General features: G+C 42.8%; 1 protein-coding gene across 1 annotated transcript; it reads right to left on the bottom strand.

The window, feature by feature from the left end:
• Positions 1-1,297: 1,297 nt before the first annotated feature.
• On the bottom strand, positions 1,298-22,192 carry ism2a (isthmin 2a). The gene is made up of 6 exons (XM_061260533.1): positions 21,601-22,192; positions 13,944-14,189; positions 10,960-11,251; positions 5,988-6,128; positions 5,293-5,361; positions 1,298-3,706 (listed from the first exon to the last, which is right to left on the bottom strand). The coding sequence occupies exons 1-6, from the start codon at positions 21,733-21,735 to the stop codon at positions 3,189-3,191; spliced, it is 1,401 nt and encodes a 466-aa protein (XP_061116517.1). The 5' UTR covers positions 21,736-22,192; the 3' UTR covers positions 1,298-3,188.
• Between the last annotated feature and the right edge of the window lie 2,751 nt (positions 22,193-24,943).

The following is a 24,943-nucleotide window of genomic DNA, read 5'->3' as shown; positions in this document are numbered from 1 at the left end:
GACAATTAAGTCTATATGAAACCTGAATATGACTATGTGGTAGAATCGCACTGGAATGCATACTTATAATCTGCATACAAAGTTACATTTAAAAATAAAAACTCAAATCAAAATCACGGACCATAGCCATGCAAACCCTGCCGTTTAGATATACGTCTCTGCTGCCAGTGAAAAGAAAAACAAGTGAAATCATATCGTACAGATGTCGAACTCAACCCCCCCCCCCCCGAAAGCTTTCGGATCCTGCCCTGTGCGGTTCCGAGGATCACAAATGCTGGCTAACTTTGAAAGCGGCTATGCCAGACCTCTCTGGTGACACGGAAAGCAGGGAAATGGTTTTGCAACAATCGCTTTTCAAGAGCACCGGCCAAAGTAAACATCAGCGAAAACGGTTATGCGAAAGCTCGCCCCCCCCCCCCCTCCCACCCCCTCTGCCCACCCCCTCTGCCCTAACTGAGGGAATGGTGTGCGCTCATTCAGAGCTGTCCTTAGCCTTTCTCCAGTGTCATTCCACTGCAATCTGACCCACTGCCCCTGAACCCTGCCTCTGGGCCAACAGCACCAGAAAAAATGAAGCTTATTAGGAGGACAAAGAGAGGTTCACAGGTGGTGTGTGGTCAGCAGTAGTCTGAAACCTCACACACACCAAATGTGTGCATACAGTGTGCAGAATTCAGTAACATATTCACAGCTGATGCACATTAGATTATGTTCAAGTCTTTTGTGTCTTTTTAAGTGTGTTGATATGAAAATACATTCAAACAAATCTGATGGAGCAAACAAATCTGATGGAGAGTCCTGATACTGGTTACCACTTGTGAAAAAAGTGCATCAGCTGAGATGAGATGTTACCAGGCAGAATATACTTTTTAAGCCTTAAAAGCACCAGAAACAATCCACACTATGTCAAGTGTGAAATAATACAATGACGGAATTAGTCAGATGCAGTATTCATGTATTACACTCTAAAAAGTTGTACAAATATTAATGTTTGAAAGCACTGCTGTGAAAATACTGTGTGAAAATGCTAGTTCTGCACACATACCCCAAATATGAGAACTGTTTCTAGAGATAGAATCCCAAGTAAGTTCAATTTCATTTCATGAAAACACAATGATGGTTGGTTTTTGCAGCTAATTCAGAAACATATGTTCTTTGTAAGAAACTCAGAAGAAAAGCTAAGTTCATGCCAACAGACACATCAGAATTAATTAAATGGGCTTCAGAGGATTGAACGGGCTGGATTATGTCAGGAATGTACTGTTGTCCTCAGAATCACCAGCACGAAATAGCAGAATTGAATAAAACAGAACATTTGAAAACGGTTGATCTTAAGAGAAGACTGCACAACAGAGAGGTATATGGATTAGCCTATAGCTTAGCCTCATATTGACATAGTATAATACAGTCCCTGAATATACTGAACAAATTAGCATATGACTAAATAACACCAATCAAAGCTGTGTGATAGAGGTAACTGTGTTTCATAAAAAGTTTAATCATGTTAACAATGCATATGCAGAAAGCATATGGTATAACTGTTCCCAACAGACTAACAAATAAATGTTGTATGAGTACATTGGATTTTGATCTCAATTTTTCACCATCTATGGTTGCACAGTTTGAATGAACAGCTATTAGTGATTGGAGCTTCCATGATCTCCGCATCCCTTGCTGACCATTGCTAATCCAAACAGGATCTCGGAAGCAGCGCATTTGGCAGATAGTGTATATTATCTGTGTGTCTTTAGATACTGCCTGATCCATATCACAGAAAACCACACCAGCAGGGAGAAAGCCCCTAACTTGTGAAATGACACCAAAGCTTATCTGTTATTCTTGGAAGGGACAGGCCTCTGTCAACACGGTCCTTTCAACCTCAAATCATGGTGTTCTGCGTCAACATCTCTCAATAACACAGCTCACCAAAAAACACAATCTGTGAAAGGGGAGGATTTGGGTCTTAAAACAACATTCTATACAATCGCAAGCCTTTGATTGTGATTCGGAGATGAGCACTAACGTTCAAAGAGCTCCCATGTTTACAAAGCCATCCTTTTTTTACTTCCAGTGTCACCTCCCACCTCAGGAGAAAAGAGCAGCTCCCCCACCCCCTCGCAAGTGTGAAGCATGTTGAGGACGGCATGTAGCACAAAGACAGACCTTGAGAAAAAATCCTTAGGGGATACAATTATAGCTTAGATAACATAGGGCAATCCCACTGGAAACATAGCTTTTGCTTTGTGCCACCAGGCCTGGACAATCCATCGGACTACTTCAAGATACCTAATTCACTACCTTTTCGGATGTTATGATTATGTCCCAGTGCCGTTTCACCTCGAACAGCAATAATTCTGGGTACACCCTTTGTCCTGGGTCATTAGATTTTCTCTAGCCACCTAAGAAAAGCAGTGTGGGTCTGTCCTGTGTTTGATCTATCTGGCTTGCTCTTATCCACTCCAAGAAGCATTATACATGGGAGGACAAAACTAAAATTCGGTTTGAAATTCATTGCATTTCTAGCAGCGTGACCGGAATTCCTTTTGTGAAACATCTTGAGTCTTTGAAAAACAAAATGGCCCATACGATCAAATAAATACAGTGCCCACATTCCAGAGGATGGGGACACGCCACCCACGACCACCCCAAGTCTCATTTCCTTTGTAGCAGCACATACGATTCTGTGAAGTGAGCATTTGGAAGGGAGCAGCGCCTCTTGCATCAACGTCCTTTGCTTTAGGCATTTCCCAAAGTTTTTAAGCCAGTGTTATTTCTGTTTTGTTGTACATCAGTGTTAAAAGTCATCCCAACCACTGTCCAAATCCCAAGAATGTTTGAGCAATAAATTACCAACCAAGTATCTACAAAATGGCTGCAGTTACCTGCAGCACGTTCAGCTTCCTCGAAAAATACAGAGTGGAGGTTGGCTTGTGGGAGGTCACTCCTTACAAGGAGAAAAAATGCCCGTGCCACCACCACACCTCTCAGTCACCAATGCAAGGCATCAGTAAGTTGCAACGCTCATGTGTACAGACACGTTTGAGCATTCCACAGTGAGTTAAAATGGTTGAAATCGCCATGCCGGGAGCTGAGATACCTTTCATAGTTTCTGTCTCTTCTGTCCAGCACTGTGGCTGACAGAATACAGGAAAGGAGGGGGATTTTAGTTTCCCCTTTCCGGGGTACTCTCAGTACTCCTTGGCCTCCTCCAGTTCCTTCAGGTATACCTCCTCTGAGGGGTCCTCCGCGCACTGCATGCCGTTGTTGGGGGGTCGGACGGCGTGGAAGCGGCTCCAGTCCCCCTTGCACAGAATCCAGGGCAGGACGTCCACCTTGTAGTGGAGCTCCGGGGAGAACTCGGTGCTGATGAGGTTGGGCGCTCCGGCGCCCTTGCCCCTGGTGATGAGCTTCATGTGGTCGTTGTAGCAGCAGTGCTGGGCCGCCAGGGTGGTGCTGTCAAAGGAGAGCATGGAGCGGACACAGAACTTGGCCGAGGGCTTGTAGATGTCCAGCCGCTCCTTGGGCCCGCTGGCGTCGCGCCACCGGTAGGTCTTCTTCAGCTTCTCGTCGTAGATGTTCACGGCGCTGTAGACCACCTCTGATGGGTAGCTGCAAGGGCAGCTGGGGAGCTCGGTCAGGACCTGGTGGAGATACTTCTCCAGGAAGTCATTCTTGCAGCTGAGCCATTTCTCACAGCTGTCGACGTCTGTGGGAAAATTTGAATCAAGAAAATGGGTTTAGATTTAAGAAATATATAGCAATTTCATGACATTTAGATGGTGAATCAGCACTAATTTCACTACACTAAAGTATTTACTCGTTTAATAAAGACTGGATGATCATGGATGTCCATGCAAGGTTTCCTCAGTCTCAATGTAATCTCCTTTAATAGAATTTTATCTTTGGACTAAAATGGACTGAAACAGTTAAGCCATTTTTATGCAACTAAAGGACTTCTAAATTACCATAGCCATGTTCAAAGCCTCCAGCTACCAGCTAAAATATCGGTATATCATACAAAATCTTTGCTTTAGATTTCCCTGGATAAAAGTACTATCCTTGGTGGAGGTTGCAGTTACACTGAAACATTCTCATTATAAACATTTATGTTCCATAGTGAATTATGGAAAAAGATTATCACACTTTATCTTGTTATGTTTTTGTATGGCATACTTTATTATTATTGTGGAGTGGAGAGAGCTATCACTTTCAGATTTAGCTGAAACAAGGGGGAGAGCAATAAGAAAAACATTTAGAAAGCAAATAAAATATTTTCTGGAGAAACAGATGGTATTTCACCGTTTCTGTAACACTCTCAGAGGAGCAATACCTAATATCACCAATGTGGAGATTTTTTTAGATTTTTATTAAAGCCGGTCTCCCGGTGCTGTTCTATGATTGCACACCCCCCTCGCCCTCCCCTGAAGGATCAAGCCATTTAACCTATAGGGGAAATGTGCGTCAAGCAGGACCTTCTGCTGCTGAATCCCAAGTTCTGAATTACACAACCCACATGCTATTACTCCACATGTTAAACATGCTTATTGGCCAATCACGTCATTTAACTGGGTTTGGCAGGACTCCATCTTTTAAATATGTGATCCATAAACCTTTTACTTTCATATTTGATGCTTATCAGCAACTATGTATATGATGTCATACAACCAGGTGCTGCTGATTTGAGGGGATAAATCCCCATAGAATCCCCAGAATAATGTGTGGCTTAAACACCTTCCACTCACATGGAACGCAGGGCAACAGAATTCATTATCAAATAGCTCTCATCTCTTGTGACTCCTTTAAGGACAGCTGCAAAAGACAGTATCTTCAGACGCTTGTGTCTAACGACACATGAATGTGAGATGATGGATGTGAGCAGCCTATGTGATTGACGAATGTGTGCTCTGCCAAGCCATCTGACAAAATACTACATCTTTTCTTAAAGTAGTGCTTAAATAGCTCCTATCTTTGCATACAGAAAAAATATAGAACAATATTTTCTGGTTCTACAGTGTTATAGAACCAGTAACGATTGTTACATCAGCATTGTTCTATTGAGACTTCTAAATGTTGAAGAAACTCTATGCTGTAACTTTAGCAGTTTTTGTTCTGTTAATTGAAATATATAGACACAAATAAATGGAGGATGTTGTGGAGCTGTTCACCTTCAGACGACAGCATCTTTTTACGTTTGACATTCTTCTATTTTATTTTTTTTAGAGGCTTGCGGCGCAGCGAGTGAGAGAAGCTTCTCTTAAAAACAAAGTCTTGTGAAATGGCTGATCCACTGACCTGCATCAAAAGGCTCCGTGGCATTTTCTGGCTCGTAGGGCATGAGGTCCGTCACAGCATTCAGGTCATCTAGAGGGGGCAGAGAAAGAAACAACCACACCAGTCAGAGTTCATCAGGACCCTGATCTCAGGTTAGGTGAGGCTCTGCGTGCAGGGCCTCCAATCTCATAAAACGACAGGGGCTGAGAGGGGCTGTAGTAGTGAGTGGGGGCTGTATCCGTGCCTGCTTATAAAGAGCGTGGAAATGACTGGGGCTGCTGTCCAAGGGGCTGCCTCTCTCCCGGGAGAGAGAGGTACTGTAAAAGCTTTCATTGAACCATCTGCAAGGGCCTGGAGTACTGGAAATGCTCGCAAACCCTCAAAGGCACGTTATATGTACGCTGGAGTATGATGGCAGTTTCTTAAACACACTGGTAAGCATCATATTTATTTAGCCCCGGGCTGAAATGACCTATGGTAGTGACTCAAAGGCATGACTTCACTGCAGACCTGTTCAAACACTTTTTATCCCTCATTTCCACCTTGCAGATGTTCAGAAATGGCCCTCAGCTACTTTTACCAGAGGAATCCACTCACTCATGAGAGGGGAGCTATGCTTTTAGTGGAGAAGCTGAAAAAGACGGCTTGCGGGCAGCGATGGCACCGCCACTCGGTGGAGAATACGGGCAGGTTCAGGACAGCAGCAGAAACACTACCTGGGCATCGCTCGTGATCGCACGTCCTGGACTCTGTCGCTGTACAAGCGTAGCCGCACGACCGGATCCTCTTTTGGTTGCCGTGGCCACAAGAGACACTGCAGGACGACCAGGCGCTCCACTCCTCCTCCTCCTCATACTCTGAGGGAGAAAGCAACGCGGCATAAGGTCAAACCGTACTTTAATTGGGCGGCGACTCCTTATCTTTCATCTAAGACTAGCAAATTCCTCCCCCAGCTGGTGGGTGTGCAAAGCTATAAAACTGCGGTCACAAATTAGAGCTGGCGTATACGCCTTGGGTCAGATCTACATATATATTTTAACAAGCTTGAAAAAAAGGAAAAGGAAAAAACTTCAAATGGCTGTTGAAGGTTAGCAAAGAGTGGAAGCCTTCATATCATGGTCACAGTAAAAATAAATCATTTAGTTCTGGATCTGATGATTTGATGGTTTGAACCTATAACACATTCTAACAGAGACTATCCTATTAAGTACTCCTCTCAACTTTGTTTCACCCCAAGGCTTAATGATGCATGACTAAATTAATATTACATATTTCTGGGTAAAATTTAATCTAACTAATGAACAGGATGTAGGCCCAACTGGCAGGCTCCATTTTTGTTTAAAAAAATATTTTTGGCAATAATTTTGCTTGTTTGAGTAGGTCAAGTCGGCCAATACAAGCAGTTCAGTGGCAGCGCCAGTCTTAATGGCTTTTCTTTTTAATGAACAATACTTTTCCTCTGCAGCAATGTCACAGAGAGCGTAGTGCTGGTGTGGGGGGAGGGGGAGAAGAGGCGCAGTGGACATGTTGCCATCAGCCACTGCGCTTGTAGTTAATGCATTTTGGCCGTGCTGTCAGAGCATTGTTAACTGAGCGCTACAGACTGGTGATGACGGAGCCCCAATGCTCGCTTGCCAAGGGAAACAACAGAGCAAGGTGTTAATGACATGTCCTGCTCTTATACCTCTCTGCTGGAATGCTCAACCACATGACTCGTTTCTGAGAAATGCTTTACTCCAAAAAAGGTTCTGAATAACCACAGAAAATTGGGCTCTGCTACAGTACAGGCTCAGATACTGCTGATGAGGGAATGGTTGGATCTTTCCCATCATGAAACCAAGTCCAAGACCAATCTCACCATGCAAAGTACACTCTGCTGTAGTACAAACGCAATACAACTCCTCAATGTGATGTATCCACCACAAATAATAAACCCAATATAATTACTTTCATGAGATTTCCTCCAGCAGGTATATTTAGAGAATCAGACAGAGAGGAATGGGTTAGGTTCAAAGAGGTCTCATTTTATGAGTCCAACAGCCTCATACTCCAAGAATCCAATATATTTGAATGCGTTCGTCACTGAAGATGCGTACGTTCAGGAGGTTACATAGCAATTATAAATCTTACAAATGAATATATCAAAAATCAATTGACTGACTGAATACTTCATGACCATTGGCTAGGGGAATTGATTTTGGAGAACAACAGCAAGTTACAACAAATGAGCCTAACAATTCTGCACATTCACACTAGTGTATGCTGTGCATTAACTTGATACACATGCAAGACTGAAACACAATTTGAAATCTGCAGTATATGACACCACCTCAGGACAGTTTTAGAGCCCAAAGCTTCACACAGGATATTGATGCAGCCTGATATGTGAGCAAAGTGCTTAACTCTGGGATAAACAAAGTCATGCACTGCTTCTATTAAGCTATCCAGCTATTTCCTATACCTAGCGGTCAGGACTCCATAAGTAGCACTTAGCAGAAGGATTAAATAAAACCTCATGCTCAGTACATTTCATCTCATTTTTGTGCCAAGACCGGGTTTTTGCCTTATTTCAAGTTCTTTCCTATTCTGATGCTTCTAGGAAAAACCTAAAAGCGTACAGGTCTGCTAGCACTCAATATGAGGCCAGTTTGGTTGATGGTTCACATGTGCCTCATTTGCATATATATATATCATTTTCATACACATGTGTATGCATGCATGCATGTACACACACACACACACACACACACACACACACACACACACACACACACACACTGCTATTTTGGATCTAAAACCCACATCAAGGTGCGGGAAACTCGTTAAGTTTAGTTTTTCATACGAAGCATGTATTTACATGGTCCATGGCAAACTATAATTGTTTTCCTATTTCTGGGTTTTCTGCTACAACTGATCTGTGTGAATGCTATCAATGGTAGCTGATGTACTGGCCTTCACAAGATAAGAGCTGACCCATGTAACCAGAGTTTCAATATGGAAACATTATAGCTTATGATGATCTGACACAATGTGACTCATCTAAAAAAGAAAAATAATGGAAAATCACAACGCTAACCCATTTTATAATAATGAATAGTGCATCAAGGTGCAGATTCCCAAAACGTATGCCCCTCATGCAGTTATCCTTGTAAAACGCTTGATGGGCATGTTATAAATGCAATGTGATGCATACGATAATGCGATAATGTCCAATTCTTAACATTATTACCTGCAATTGTATTAAAAAACGGTTGACGTTCAAGCCAACTGAATGTCTCACACTCAAATGAGTGCAGAGCCATGATAGTCCTCTAAACTATGTGGACTGCACTGCCAGGCTGGCTTAGCATCCCGTTTAATGTAGTCTGCAGTTTAATAAAACCATGCAGCCAGAAGGCACAATGCTCTTTTCCCACCAGAAGCAGAAGAGAAAGAAAGAGGCATAATTTTATGCACAGGCCCTAAAAAGGCCCTGAATTCTTGAACAGGCTCAAAAGACGGAGCCGCGCAATGCCGAGGGCAGCCAGGGTCTGCGGCCCTGGATCAAAAGAATAGCTGGAGCCTGAACTGTCAGCCCCAGTCAGGCCTGCGCTCCTAATCTACTGTCTAATTGAACACAAATATTAGTTGTTTATCCAGAGGGCCGGCCTCCTGCTGCTATTAGCATGCCATCCGGACGGATCTTCAAAAGACCGCTCGTCCGAGGACCAGTGTCAACTTCAAAGAGGACGCAAACAATGCCCGGACGGTCGAGTGCCCACACTCAGTCGCCAACCCGGGGCCGGCCGACTCTCATTCCTCCTCACTCCCCCGTCTCTCCCTGTAACCCACTCTCTCTTTCTCTTTCTCTCGCTCCATCTCAACGCCATCACTCCCCCTCTCACCCTTCCTCTCTCCCTCACTTCCTGCAGTCTTCGTCTGTGTTTTCGGGGGGAATTCGGAAGGGTCCTGGGTGCCAGAGAATGCCCAGCCTGGGTCTGAGCCGAGGGCAGAGGCCGTGCAGAAATTGTTTAAACATTCCGGGAGGACAACAATGCTCAGTTGTTTCCCCGGGATATTAATAATTTAGCAGAACTCTTTTGGGTGAACTGCTGCAAAGCGAGGACTCCAATTGAACTCTTAGCCCCCACGTGGGATGCTAAGATCATTTTGAGGTGGCTGCATAATTTGGCCAGTTCAGGGGACAGGGGAGGGGACATTACTGTAAACTACATTTGTTTAGTCAAAGTGACTACAATTAATTACTAGTTAAGTGTGACTGTTTAATGAATGGATCCAAACACTGTGTATACCTGTTTACATACAGGAGCAGTAGCGTGAATTAAAGTTCCCATATTTAGTTTAAAAAGCAAGGATTATTCCTTCACACTTGCACATGGGATGGAGTAAATGTGAATAAAGGGACCTTGAAAATAGCTGGAATTGACCCAATTTACTTGATGTGATGTCAGTTCCTGTCTTTTTTTTTTTTTTTGGCAAGTCAGGTCCTGAAATGATGGGTTGTTCTTCTGCGCATCTCAACCAATAAGCTGCAGTTGATTGATGTTCAAGTTAGGGCCTTATGGTGCCGGATGGGCATCTGAAAAGTCACCTCAACAAAAACGATGCATTTCTATGGAACTCCACAGAAAAAGGCTTTCAGTTGATGCAGTAAGGATTACCTGCACTGAATGTGGTCAGTGAGAACAAAGCATAACAGAACAGATAAAAGATGTAATATATCCCAATGATTTATACCCCCTTCCTTAAAAGACAAAACAGTTTAGCTAATGAGCGTCTCCTCCCTGGACTAAAACAGCCAGGGAACGTGCTCAGGGCAGTGCCTCCACTCTACCAGCATCGTCTGTGCGCTTTTATGATAAAGTGTATGACGCATCAATAGTCTGCAGCAGATACTTTCCAAACGTGGTACACAGACAAGGAATTCTAGATCTTAAAAACACATTTAGAAAATGCACCTCTTAAATTGGGAATGTACGGGCTATTGTATACCTTTCTAGACACATTAAGTCAGTTCTCCTCCTTTTTGTTAACAACTGATAGAAATCAGAAGAAAATCCATGGGGGCTGCTGTAGGAACAACATGTTTATCTAGCAGCCCTTGTGTGAAACCTTAAAGCATAAATCACGTCAAAGAACAGAGGCTTTTCAAGGCCTGGGCTGCTGTTTAAAAAAAGGGAGGAGGAAATTGTTTTAACAAAAAAACATTTCAAATAACTCGCTGTGTGTGTGCTCTGAGCAATGATCGGAATATAAACACACCCACTGATACACCTCAGCAAGCCGCAAGTCTAAATGGCTTTAATGATTACGTCAACAAACACAACCTGGGCCACCGACTCCATCCTAACCTCCCGTGGGTGGTGCAGCCCTAAGTTCCGTCCCCTCACCACAAGGCAAACGGCAGCTCTGCACTTCCCTGTAAGCCTGTGCCGTTTAAAGGGCTATGTTAATGTAAGCAGGACTATGACTGTGCAGGGAACACATTGGTTATGTATTGGTTTATTTGCAAGGGACAAGCACAGAACACATTGACAATTGCAAACGCACTGTGTGATGTACTGTAGCTAGTGCTGGTATCTTGTGTGTTTCTAAACCTAGCCAGAGCTGTTTATTTCAGCAGGGAACAACATACACAAAATTATATAATGACAAATTAATAGAAAGGACAAAATGACAAATGCTCACCGTAGTTCTCTTTGGAGTCCCATCCCTTGTTCCACTGGTTGTCCCAGTCTCCGCCCACGCCGCTCAGGACGGACTCCTCGCTGTCGTACTCCAGGGCGTAGTCCTCCGCTTCCTCCAGGCTCATCCGACCCGTTCCGTCCTCGCTCGAGTCGGGGTACTCCCAGAACAGGGGCCAGAACAGCTTCTTGTTACCCAGCCAGTCCACGGAAGACAGGGACCAGTCATTTCGGCCCTCCTTGGCCAGGTCCATCTCTATCTCTGCCTGAGGGTTTTCCACAACCTCAATGGTAACCTGGACGAGAAGTAGTACATTTGTTATTTCAGCATTATGAGGTGGGAGAAAATATGAATAGGTGAATATCGCATGTAAACATACACCAATGGGACCTTGGACCTATGGCCTTCATCTGCTTGTAGAGAAAATGTTCATTTACCAATTTGGCAGTAAAGTTCAGCAACCAAAAAAACAGAATTGACATTGGCCATAGCATTGATGGGCTCATGAATACCCTGCTGTGTAGAAATAAATGAAACAAAGGCTTTACTTATTTCTATATAACCAACTAACGCATGAAAACCAAAATACTTGAACTGTTGGCAAGTAAACACTGGTCTTTTAGTATAGTCACATTGCATGCGCATATCTTATGGAGGCTGGTGCCAGTTAGATTCACTATCTGAAGCTACAAGATCTGGTGATACATCCAAAGACACCAGCACGGATGCTGCAGTCCCTCATGTGAGCCTTGCAGATGTTTGCCTCGCTAACCGGTTTGCGAGTGGCGTGAACAGACACGCCGTCTCCAGCAGAAGCGGGACCCGGTACAGATAGCACCAGCCCTGCCAACCATTCCACAGGCAGAAACAAAAAGCTACCTGTTTATTTCCTTGACAGTATAGCAATCTGATGGCTGCTGCAACTGTTTACAAAGAGCAGCTTAAATCTAAAGTTAGTGATTACACAACTACATTTGTCCCACATCAGGTACAAGTTTGGATAAAATTCTTTGCACCTCAACTCCAGACAACACTGCATTCCCTGTGGAAAACCTGATTCTTTCATCAGCTGTGGATGGAATGGAACTCAAATGGCCACCTGTTGCTTCTGAGCATTTGACCATGCTGATTGTCCTACTCAACTGCAATATATATACTGGATCAGGACTTAAATGGATTGCTTCTGAATGAATACAATTTGGCAATAGAATATGAAAAGTTGGCAAAAAGATGCACAGTATAGTGCATGGTGTGAGGTGGTCATAAGAAAAAGTTATAAATTGTTTCTCAACTGTACTCATTTCCTGAAACAAAGATGCCAACAAACATTTTACATGTAGGCCTAAATTTCATTACATTTCCTCAAGTTTTCCTCTGCCTATAAATGGGAAGGCTTATTACACACAACTATACCCAAGAGCCCATGAGTCTCATGACTAATCCAGGATCTGCAGTGTTATGAGTGATATGTCTCCATTAACATTAAGTCAACATGGGAAGGTGAAACACCTCCTGAACCAGACTGCAGAAATCTGGCATATTAGATCCAGTTGTTCTGATCCTTCAAAGGCTAGAACTTCTAAATTATAAGTTAACACTGATATGAGGTTAATAAGACTACTACTGCAGGAGTGGAGGTTATTAATAATTGAAACCAATCCCTGAAAATTTAGATATTTTCCTAGTACGGAATATAGCTCATTTCAATTTTGAATGATTACATTTTCTTACGATGTTTCTGAATTAATTTCCTTTTAAATCCACACACACATACACCTCATGCTTGCACTAAAAATAAAAGGTAATTTTTTTCTTCAGTATAAAAAGTACACGAAGACCGGGATCTGCACTAAAAACATTAAACTGCAGTTTTTGCTCTTGTTTAAATAATATGGCGGCCTTTCACCTTTCAGTTTTTCTTGTCTTTTTTTACTGTGATGCAGATGTTTTGGCATGGTGGCTGAAATGGACTGCATGGCTGTAAAGGTCTAGCACAGAGAAATTTAAGAGGCCTTTCTGACTGAAAACAGCTGTGACAGAGCAGAGAGACGCAATGAGAAAACAGAGGGTCTCCCCGGTGGTATCACCTCAGCCAACTGCACGATAACAGTGAGAAGCAATATGCGAGCAAATTCATTACATGCAAGAAACAGAAGCCCATAAAGATCTGTTCACCCCCCATAATGATTTCAGGAGCATAGATGTATAATTAACAGAAATAGGATCCTTCCAGGTCCCAATGAAATAATTCACTAAGTCCCCACTAATACACCAACTAGTAAGCATGCCCACACACAAACTTATTATGATCCACCTTGGAAATTAACCATTAATTCGCTTCCAGTTTAGGCTATATGTGAGCCATCTTGTGCTGGTTAGCTCCAGGTGCTGTTTAAGACCATCCATGTTTCCTGCCATTATCCATTATTATGTTAATAATCAGACACTATTTACCAAACCTCTCCACTGTGCAATAACACATTTATTTGTGTTATGCGATGCTGAAAGAATGTATGAACGCTCATAAACTACTCCAGTTTAAATCCCCATTGGGTATTTATTTTCCAAAAGTTGTGCACAGCTTTCATGAAACGGAAACTATGCATCACAATATTGAGTGGAAAAATGACTCTTACGAAATCCATATAGGAGGTAGATGTTGTTCCACCCAGTGCTTTTACCATAAACAAAGTAAATATGTTAGCATGTCAGACTGGATATTCATAATGCCATTTTAACATGGAACCAACAGAGAATGTTCTGTCCATCACTGCAGAATTCTGTGAGGCTTATCAAGAACAAAAAAAATCGACACTTTTGCCTTGGCAAGGAAAAAGTTACGCCAGTCAATGATATTATTCAAGACATATGCTTGTCACATCCACACAGTAGAATACCTACCCATTTAACATTTTTAGTTTCTAAAACCAAGCTAAACCAGTTATTGAAGGCATTTGCGTACTTTGTGTACCTTCTCCTCATCCTACCTGAATGTTTGGGTTCTGGGAGCTGAGATCTGCATTGGCGAGGTCAGGGAAGTTCTTCAGGTCCAGGACGAAGGGCTCAGCCTCCTCCTCTGGTTCTGGTTTGGGCAGGACCCCCTCTGAGAGGCGCTGGGACCGCCGTCTCTTGTGCCGCCGGGAGGCAGATGGGATGCTCTTCACCTGGTTGTGCTCCTGCAGGACCTCCAGCCCCTGAACAGCATCACTGGAAGCCACCTGAGGTTTCGCCTTCTGGACACCAAGCAGAAGACAGACCGCATTGGTTTGCATATTTAGCCACAATGTGAGGTGAACTTCACAATTTAGCAAACAAAAGAGAGGAAATACAGTGGACATTTATAAAAATGCATGTCTTGCACTTCCTGATGGAACTCAGCATTCATCTATGTTTCAGACTTCCCAAATGAATGCAACATAACTCCAATAAAAGCCTCTACTAAAGAAAAACTTGACATGGAAAGCCTTAGCACAGGTATGACTTTGAGCGGCTTTGTGACGTGAAAGACAGCACATATCCCAACCATTCCCTGGCTTTGTGAAGTGAAAGACAGCACATATCCCAACCATTCCCTGCCTTTGTGAAGTGAAAGACAGCACATATCCCAACCATTCCCCGCCTTTGTGAAGTGAAAGACACCACATACCCCAAGATTGCTCAGCTCTTATGGTAATCAGTCCCATTCTCCTACAGGAGACTCACTTTAAGGTACTAAAAATGGAGCATCTGCCAGATTTCTCAATTTTAATGAGTTAGGCGGGTGGAGGGGTAGGACCTCAGGCCACAGGAATTCTTCAGTAGGTTTTAATCTGTTGTGCCACAACACCACTAAACAGATGGGTAGGAGGCTGGACCCGGTGTGGGACAATGCCACAGGGCCAACATCACCACAACCTGCCATCCTGCCATAGCCCACAGACACAGAGGCCGTTTTCCGGCCTTGCTCTGAACTCCCAGCACTACGCAGCTACAGTGTACCTGTCCCCAGCCATTCACATCCAAGCAAAGCCAACACCATCTGCAGTAAAATGGCCGACACGCGACATCGTTTTACCGCTGGGCGGGCGCCAGGAGTGGCAACAATGTGGCGGCATTTAAAATAACAGTGAAAACATTTGGAGGGTAAAAGAATTTTAAAATAAATCTGGGTGCTAGGGCAGCCCCTGATTCTCCTGCGTGATTCTGTGCTGTTAAAACGAGACGGTTGGCCCAGAGTCTGAGACCAGATGGTTGACGTTAGGGGTAATGCTGAGCTCAAGGGATGGGAAGCCTGGAGGCTGACCCGGGATGGCACAGGCAGGTAAATCATTTCACATTCTGGGATATGCATCTGCTTCATCTGGCTCGCTTTAATCCGGAGACCCAAAGTCTAGGGGAAAACTGGTCTCCCATTGTACTGAATCCACAACACCACGTTAAAAGCATAGCCCATCATCTATTCTAATTTACCATACACCACAATGACAGCAAGATGAAAAGGAACCCGTTTCCCATCCTTGCTTCTGTACCATTAACAAGTCTTATATTAACAAGTCATGTCTCATAGGGACAAGTAAATATCAATCTATTGATCTAATATCAATACAATATCACCTATGGATTAATTGGATCAGTACTTAACTGCCGGTCAATGAACAAGACAAGAGAAAAATCCAAGCGTTTATTTCATGTGTATGATACTATAATGACATTCACAAAGGGGAGTCAAGCTGCCAACATGCTGAGACTAAGGAAAGGATTCATTAATATCAGTCCTTGGCTGGATGTGTAAGTGAATTCAGATCCGCTTTCTGTGACTCACTGTTTCCACATAATTTGAGCTCCATGCAGTGCCTTGGGTGGGTACTGAAGAAAAGTGGGATTAGATTTAGCCCATCTGAACATTTGAGCACTCCATTTTAGTGTATACCAAAACATAAAATGTACTGAAACACAAATCCTTTGTTTACAGACCTGCTTACCTCGTCTACACCGATGTTTATACTAAATTAGACATGGCTGTTCTAGGTTAGTAGCTATGAGGCATCCACAGCCCTTACAATTCCAAATTTGTGTCGTTTACATAACTTTTATCACTAGGCCTGGCTTTGTACCTGGAGCCTGTCTTGTAGGAGAAAATAGGAGGGGGTCATGGTGGAAACACAAAGCTGATTTCACCTGCAATTAGGAGCAGACAATTGAGTCCCACCATGGCCACTTTAATCCTGACTACCGGAGCGCTTCAAAGGAACGGACGGGCCTGTCGTCAGGCCGTCCATGTGACCCACTCGGCATCAAAGACAGCCGACTCCGGACATAAATCACCAGGCCCCGGGAAGGAACCAGCACGTGCGCACACACACACACACACACACACAGTTCAAGAGGACAGTGTCCCCACAGCTTGCTATTCCCCTGGGGAATGCTGACGGAGTGGCTGTCCCTTTCCTGTCCAGGCCGGTCCAGGAACCGGGAGGCCTGGCCGGGCACAGGCAAATGTTTTGACATCTCGAGTCCGTCTCTTCTCCACACATCTGGATCCCTGGTCGACCCACCCCACCCCCTGATCAAAGGCTCCGGCTCTGATCATGTGTAGCCTGCCTTCGCTCTGCTCTCTGGCTGCGTCCCTCACACACGCAAAACAGATGTCCCCCCCAGCATCTGCTCCCTCAGATAACTCCAGCGCAGAGCGCCCTTCTGTTTCAACATTCAGCAAAATACACACACACACACACACACACCAGAGGAAGAGCTATCTACTGCACCACTGGAGGGAGGGGGCCAGAAGAATAAAAAAATAAAAAATGTAATACAATGACCCACACAAGCTTTCACAAGAATGTAGCTGAAACAGAAAACATTTGATTGGAACCATCAACTGGTAAACAAAATAAATGAGGTGAGACACACTGCCCCAGGAAGCAGGAGAAATGATAAAGGTACATGCAGTGTTGATTATTCCACATAACATAACCGACACAGCTGCTGAAACAGGTACGGAGACCCTCTCTGGGCCTGATTTATGCATCCCGCCATATCAAAGGCTGGGGTTCGGCACAGAGCCCTTTCCAAGTCACTGCAGAACAACAATAAACCGCAAAAATGCAGCCCCTTTGATCACCCCATGAAATGAGGGGAGAAAGAAAACAAGCGCAGGAATGGACAATGCAAACAAACTAGCAAACAGAAAAGAGGATCTCTTTTCCACATGGGTAATATTTGCAAATCACCCAACCACAGGCAGGAATGAACACAAAACCCGGGAATGTAGAATGAAACTAGAAAAAGTGAAAAAACGGAATGGATTTCCTCATCTGCTGTGAAAGTCAAATAAGCCGAGGCATCTCTGGCTGTGCCTGTTACATAAGCGCTCACAGCAGTACAACTGTACAACTGACAAACCAGCCCCTAATTTCCTCAATCTCACTGCCATAAGTATGCAGTCACCGCTGCGCAAAACCACTGCCGTTAGCTGACAACCAGAGAGGCAATTTACACACACCTTTCAAACTGGCAGCAGAATCTGAATCAACAGAAATATAAAATGTCACCTTACTTACATTCAAGGGACTATCCAAGGTGACCACCGGAGTTTGAAAATGTTTGGAAGTGAGGCCAACCCCCAAGCTTAAAGCTGCTGGGCATGATCTGCCAGTAAGTTGAGGGTCTGCATATGTTTGCATTTCTGCCTTCTGATCATTCGCACCTCGTTAGCCATTTCAACTGTTCTGCTTGGCCCCACCCTATCGGTTAATTTCTCCGGGTTGTTATCCTTTGTGTCACTAGGGCCAGACATCTTTTGTACTGTCTGTCAGACAGTCCCACAAGCATTCAATCCATCAATCACAAAGTTCTCATTTGAAATTCCAATGCTTCCCTTTGATTTGAATGATTAAGTCCATGGTAGAAAAGACCCAAGATCAGACAGACCATTCACTGGGGGAAAAGTAACTATTGAACTTTTGCACACCTCCCATGACCAGACATTTATTGCAGTCTGCAAGAGGAAGTGCCATTGCAAATGGACACATCCAGGGAAACCAGCAAAATGAGACCAACCATGACCAAAATAACCAGTGTGGGTGGGTCGCTTTGGGGGGGTGGGGGGAACTGGCTAAACTAGCAGGAACTCCTAAATCCATTGACACTTTTAACACATTCCTGTTCTGATGGAAAACAGTTCAACTTCTGCCACTTCACACTGCAACAATCTGATTTTGTCGGCTAGTCCAGATACCATCACCATAACATGTTTGATCCAATCTGTTCATTTCAACAGAACAAACAATGACTGTGTTCTCTAAACCAAAAAAGTATACATCTTGCTCCATCCTGATTGTGTACCACTGGCCTACACATTCTATAGCCTGTTACCACTACACAGAGTTAGACTTGCCCAAATGTACTACTGCCTGCACTATATCTGGAAACAGATTTCTTTGGTGTTATCACAAACCATTACCTTCCTAAACTGAGACAGAAAGCAAATGGGATACATTACTGCAGAAAACCGTAGCGCCTTTCATTTTTCAATAAAGTACACGGAATTGATTGTCGAAAAGAGGAAACACCATTTTATCCTGCGGCCATACATTTATTACCATGTCAGGTTACTTTATTCCACACTGGGCTGTTATACAGTCGTAACCCTAAGTGCACATGAAGTGAAACCCAAGAAAAGAACATGGGATGTATTTTACTGCCACTAGCCAGGCCTGGCTTCTGTCAGATGGAAAGAGAGCCCGTGGGTGTCAATGTTTATTCTGTACTACATGGCCCCTTATTCGGTTCCCTGGAGGAAATTCATCCTGACACTTTCTAACTGATTAAACACATGCATTTATTTATAGAGACATTATGAAGGTAATATTAAGGTCTCACTCTGTTCTGAGTGTTATTGGAGTGTATTGTGAAGCACTGCAATGAGAAGCCCAAACCATGAATGCTTCCAAGCATACTTTATATCACTCTACACTGCTGGTTATGAGTGTGTGTGTGTGTGTGTGTGTGTGTCTAGAGAGGGATATACATGCATGTTCTTGAGCACACATGCAATTCTGCTGAAATATCTGCTTGCATTTCCTCATTAAAACCAAGATATATATATATATATATATATATATATATATATATATATATATATATATATATATATACACACACACCCCGCAGTACAACATTCAGCACTGGCCCTGCAGTCTCCAGGCATGTACAATATACTTTCATAGACAGATTATGGTATACAGTTTCAGCTTAACCTCAATTAGAACACAGGACATTTGAGAGCCCTCTACCCTTCAGCTATCCAGTGCAGTGATAAAGACCAGCAACTTGAACTTCTGAACGGACGGAAGAATTTGGCACCCTCACAAAATGTGGCATCAGCATCTGCAAGCTTCTAAGAAAGATCAGCGGTCTGTGATTATTTAGTTTTACAATTACCAGAGCTGTTCCCCTTTCCCAGCTCTCCTGCACCACATCCAATATCGCCGTGAACATTCCATTGAGGAGTTTGGATAAGTCACTGCCTGTTTGTATGCAAAATACGAGGTTCGTGTTGCTTTCCACAAACATCTCACTTTAATGACCGGCTTCTACCCACGTGAACCTGAGCTGCTATGTTAATAAAACGTCTCACATATTTCACAGTGAAGGGGTGCATCTTCAGGCAGTAGCTAGGGAGACACATATTTAAAGGTTCTCTTAGTGCAGCCCCCTGGATCCCTAATGAATTGCCAGATGCCACTTTGTCCATTTCAAATTGAGTTTTGCCACTAACTTCCTTAATCCACTGCTAGGCATTATATATAATTACTGTATATCAAAACCAACTGTCCCAAAGCCACAAACAATGCTCATGATTAATATGAACTCTACAGCAGGGAACAGGAAATACACAGATGTGGGGAAACCTCCCATTATTTTGTTCTTGTTGTAGCCAATCATTTCAGTAGAGGAAGAACCCTGCATTGAATGTTCTAATGTCCTAATGTCACCAAATCATTCCCCTTACGCTGCAACAGATTTGGTATGGCCATTCCTGCTGGAGGTGTCTATGGGAAAAAAAGCAGTCCTACATGACAGATAAATGTAGGCCTAATGCTTCTTCACAGAGAGAGCGGAAGCCCTTTTGATTTTGACTCGAAGAGAAAGAGATGGGATGTTACTAGCCCTCCAATGCTACAATTCATCGTCTTTTTATCAGAAAATGAACATGCTACAGAGCACATTCAGTCACTGCAGAGTCTGGCCTCTCGTGAAGGGTGAGCTAACTTCTCATGCTGAACCATTAATGCATCCTGATATCTGTCCCACACTGCTGATGACAGCCTCGTAGTTGAGTCATTTTGAAAACAGCTTAATAGTTTGCATAATTTTGCCAAATTAATCAAAATAGGCAATATTAAAATGCTCCAAGTTTTAGATGTCAAAATGTCAGGAAACATGCAAACCATTTTAAAATCACACTTCCATCACATGAAATTTGCAATATTGAGTGCATCAGAAATAAGCAAGAGCCAAAAAGATATGGGACTTCATTGTGTTTTGAGGCAACACAACTCCCTATCCTGTCTGCTGAATTCACTAGAGCGGATATTCTGCATGACCATTTCCATCCATGGCCTGCATAAATAATCACATTTACTCTATGATAATAATGAGATTAACAACTGGATATCATATTACTGCGACTTTTCCAGCCCAGAAAAAGAGCGCGACTCAACGACAAAACTGCTCTTTCTATAAGCATTCTTACATGTGCCCATCAACTAAAAGACTGATAGGTCCAGAGATTCTCAAGTATCTTCCATTTCTTGCATATTCCAAGATAGGAATGCATTCGCAATGTAAAACCTACAGAGTTTTAGTTTGTTTCCGTAAGCATTTGGGTAAATCATTGATAAATCAGCTTATTTAAACTCCTAGGCCCTCTAATACCAAAAATAACACCCACAAATCAACCTTTTCAAACTTGAGCCTACAGTTCAAATCCACGCTGCGTCAATTAATTGTTACTTAGCAATGAATGACAAAATGAAAGGACTGTTGGCTAAATATAACTAATACATGACGTGACATTATTGCTGATTTGGGTGATAATGCTTACTTAACCTTCACTTTTATGGACCTCACTAACTGACAATGATGACAACGCGCTGCTGCACTTCAGCGTTCCATGCTCGATGATAGTGTCAACCAGTAAAACCGTAGTTATTTGTCTGTAGAGGCTCTTCAGCCTTGAGTTAGAGCATGCCAACTTGATTTCATGTAATGCCTAAATAATTCAATAAGCTACGAATGTCGGCGAACGCCGTTTTAGCACCAAGGTTGAAACTGTGAACTGTGTGCAAAACGTTGATAGTCAACTGCATATGGCACCAAATTTAAAATAAATCTCATGTGATTAATTAAATGATTTTCGATCATACTGTATACACTGATGTCTGCCCTTCCTTTTTGATAAAATGGGCACGAAGACTACGACATTTCACCTGCGTACTGAAAAAAGTCCAAACACGTGCATGGAAGAATGCCTATATATTCGTAAACACAGATGGTCTCCGTGAACTCGAAATAAAAATAAAAACATTGCAAGTACGTTGTAGTCATAAACACGTTAAACTACTCCTTAAACTACTAGTAATATGACAAAAGTTGGCTTACCTCCAGAAATGTGCCACTTCTGACCTTTGGGGTACTGTTCTTCTGTTTTTTTGTGGGAAACCCCTTGACCAGCACCAGAAAAAGTGTCAAAAAGACTACCCCGAGCAACAAATCTTTTCCTCTGACTTTGTGCATTTCTTTTCAAAATAAAAACACCAAGTGATAGCTTTTTCGGCTTAATGGTTCGGTGCTATGAGATGCTTATGTCTGTAGCAGTCCTTTGAGATCTTCAGCACCCAGTGATGGTTTTTAAAAGAAAGCTCCGATCACTACACTGGGTTCAGATCTGCCCTTCACCTTTCGATTCTTTGTTGGTTGTTATCCAAAATGTGCAAGCCAAATGGAATTCAGTGTTTTTGATTTCTTGACTGACTGGGGACTAATTATAAACTACAATCATGCAGCGTTTTCGAAAGGTTGCAATAGTTTCTAACATACCACTACACGTTGCGCTTCTCCATCTCCACTCCGAAATTCCGTCAAACTTTTGCGCTGGTCCTAAACATTTTGTTTATCCACTTCTCTTTGAGATATGTCCATATGTTAGTCCCGTTAATATTATGAAGGCTTCATGTGTCTCTCCGGTGGTGTGTATCGCTTTATTTTGAATCTCAACACCCCTCGGTCCCCTCTGCTGAACTGGTTTGAATATCGTCTTACCCACGCGCTCCTTTTGCCCTCAGTGGTGCACGTTTCACTTTTATGCCTCTAACTTCTACAAAGAAGTTGCGGATCGTTTCTGAGAGATCATGATTGGTTAATCTTCCAGCTAAAAGGCACATGGAGTTAAAATGGTTGATGACGAGTTGAATCTCTCGTGCTTAACGCCCAACAACAAATAGTAAATTGCTTCTCCAGAGTTAGCGAGTTATTTGCTACTTGCTTTTATATATTGCCCTTCAGTTGTAAGCCCGTCAATCTACCCCCCTTGTTCAGATCTCCTGGATGCATTTGAAGTGTAGAACATCTCATCAGCCCCCAGCCCCGTGTGACGTTGCGGAGGAGGGTCCCAGATAGACGCACAATGAAAGAATGAATGAGCGACCAAATGAATGAATTACTCACAAGGGAGGCCTTAAAATGGGGACAATGAAAGGATAACATGATAAGACCGACGAGAGGGGAACAAATAGAGCAAAACAACGCGGTTAATATTATTCAAGGTTACAGCACACTCCCAGTAAAAAGCTGAGCAAATTCCTTTGACCTAATGTATCGTTAAGGAAGGCTATGTGCCGGGAAATGCTAATTAATAACGGTAACCAATTAAATTCCTTTGTTCGAACTACAGCTGTGTCATACTTACATTTTCAAATTGGCATGCTATCAAATGTAAGGCTGCTCTATTTGTGCATTTGAAGACATAGGCTACATGTATGTCGGCTAAGCGTTTTAAACTGGAGGGAAGTATTTAAAGTGATAGTGTGGTCATCTGGACGCTTCATATTGTCACAATATACCAGTTGGGTATTGTATGCTTGCTATTGTTGAATGTATATGGTAGGCTGATTTCATACAGAACAAAACTGTCACAGTGTATCTCTGTCACTTTGCCCCGTGTCAGGGATAAGTCTTGGCACAACAATAGATCTTGCAGGTTCCAGTAGCTCTGACCCAGAGCACTGGTCCTGACACAGCAAAACCACACAATACAAAACCACACCAAACGAAGCCTCCATCCCCTGCCTCTACTGTAGCTTGTCATATACCCCATGGCAATAAAATGGCTACTTGTCTACTTTAACACTCAGGTTTTGCTCTCTACTGTGAAGTGAATATACTGAACTACAAATGCTCAATGGCTGTTATCAAAGTTACTTTTTAAGAAATTGCAGCCCCTTCCACTTTCTAATTTCGTTCTAACCAGTTCTGTTGGATAATCCAAGTTGTTGGATCAGTATGAATGACCATGATAAAAAAATTCAGAATTGAATGTTTGCCACCAGCATATGTCATAGCAACATCATAGAGGTCAACAATCCATTCGCATTATCTACTGTACTGAATATTAAAATCTCACATTAGCATATGATGTACAATATGTGTAGTGACTGAGAAAACAGAGAGAAATGAAAAATTAGCAAACATATGGATATTGTCAGAAGTGTCAGAAGAACACCATTCAAAGTTGATTAGCAGTGCTATCAATATAAATGATGGCATCTTTTCTCCACAACCTGCAATAGGCACAACAATATCAAAGTGCACATCAGGCTTCTACCAGAGGAAAATCTTATGCACTGGCAAGGTAGGCAGTTGACTTGGGCCCCGAGCATTGCGCCCCCCCCCCCCCCCAAGGGCTGAGTTTCAGGAGCTTTTGGTAACATGATGACAGTGGAAGTCAGTCACAAGGGCCCCGTGGGATTTTTTGCCAAGCTCCCCTTCCCCCCCTCAGTCTATAGAATCACTTCTGGGTTCTACATGAGAAAGACAGAACTATAGTGTGTTTTTTGTTTCATTATTTAAATTGTTGATCTCCTTCAGTGGTTCAGTGGGCATGTGGAAGATCATGGTAAGCTGCCTAAGACATTGACACGGAGAACCAAATCCTTCAGACTCTGGCTCCCTCATATTGTATGTTTGTAAGAGAATACCATAGGGCTGGGGGGCTGATGCAATATTCACTCACAGAAAAGTAAATATGAGCCGAAATCAGTAGCTTGCAACAATAAGAGAAAAGGGAAAAAATTGAAATCTGAGGGCTATAAAATGCAGGACCTTAAGTCTGAGATGTGCAAACTCCACAGGTGTACTCACCAATAGAATTAGGAGCACAGAAGTTGGAAGAAGCCCCAATTTCATAAAAACTTTGATAACAGCCTTTGAGAATTTGTAGTTCAGCTTTATGTAACTGAGTACAGTATATTCTTTTTGCAGTAGGGAGTAAAACCTGAAAGTTAAATTAGAAAAGATTAAACTGATTGAGGTTACGCAATGCCACACCTCTGAACTTATTTTTGGTGCAATGGCTGATGGACTGAAATTAGATCACAGTTTTTATATTATTCATCATGTTAACATACCCAAAATGCAGCCATTAATAGTTTTTACAGCCAGTACTATGAGTGGCATTAGTCATAGTAGTGACTCAAACACTACTTTGGCATAATCTTCCTCTAAGCTACTGAGATACTTTCCTCCCATTTCTTAAAACCATTGTTTGAAGTTTGGGGTCACCTTGCTTTCATATTTTTATGTTTTTATTTGTAATTAAACAATTCATATGTGGTCAAAGTGCAGACTCACAGCTTTTATTTAAGGGTATTTGTTTATAGATTTTGGTTTACCCTGTAGTAATTACAGAACTTTTTATAGGTCGTCCCCCATTTCAATGTTTGAGACA

Source organism: Conger conger, chromosome 1 (assembly GCF_963514075.1).
Source record: "Conger conger chromosome 1, fConCon1.1, whole genome shotgun sequence".
Classification (NCBI taxonomy): Eukaryota; Metazoa; Chordata; class Actinopteri; order Anguilliformes; family Congridae; genus Conger; species Conger conger.
This window is presented reverse-complemented; position numbering and strand designations above follow the sequence as displayed.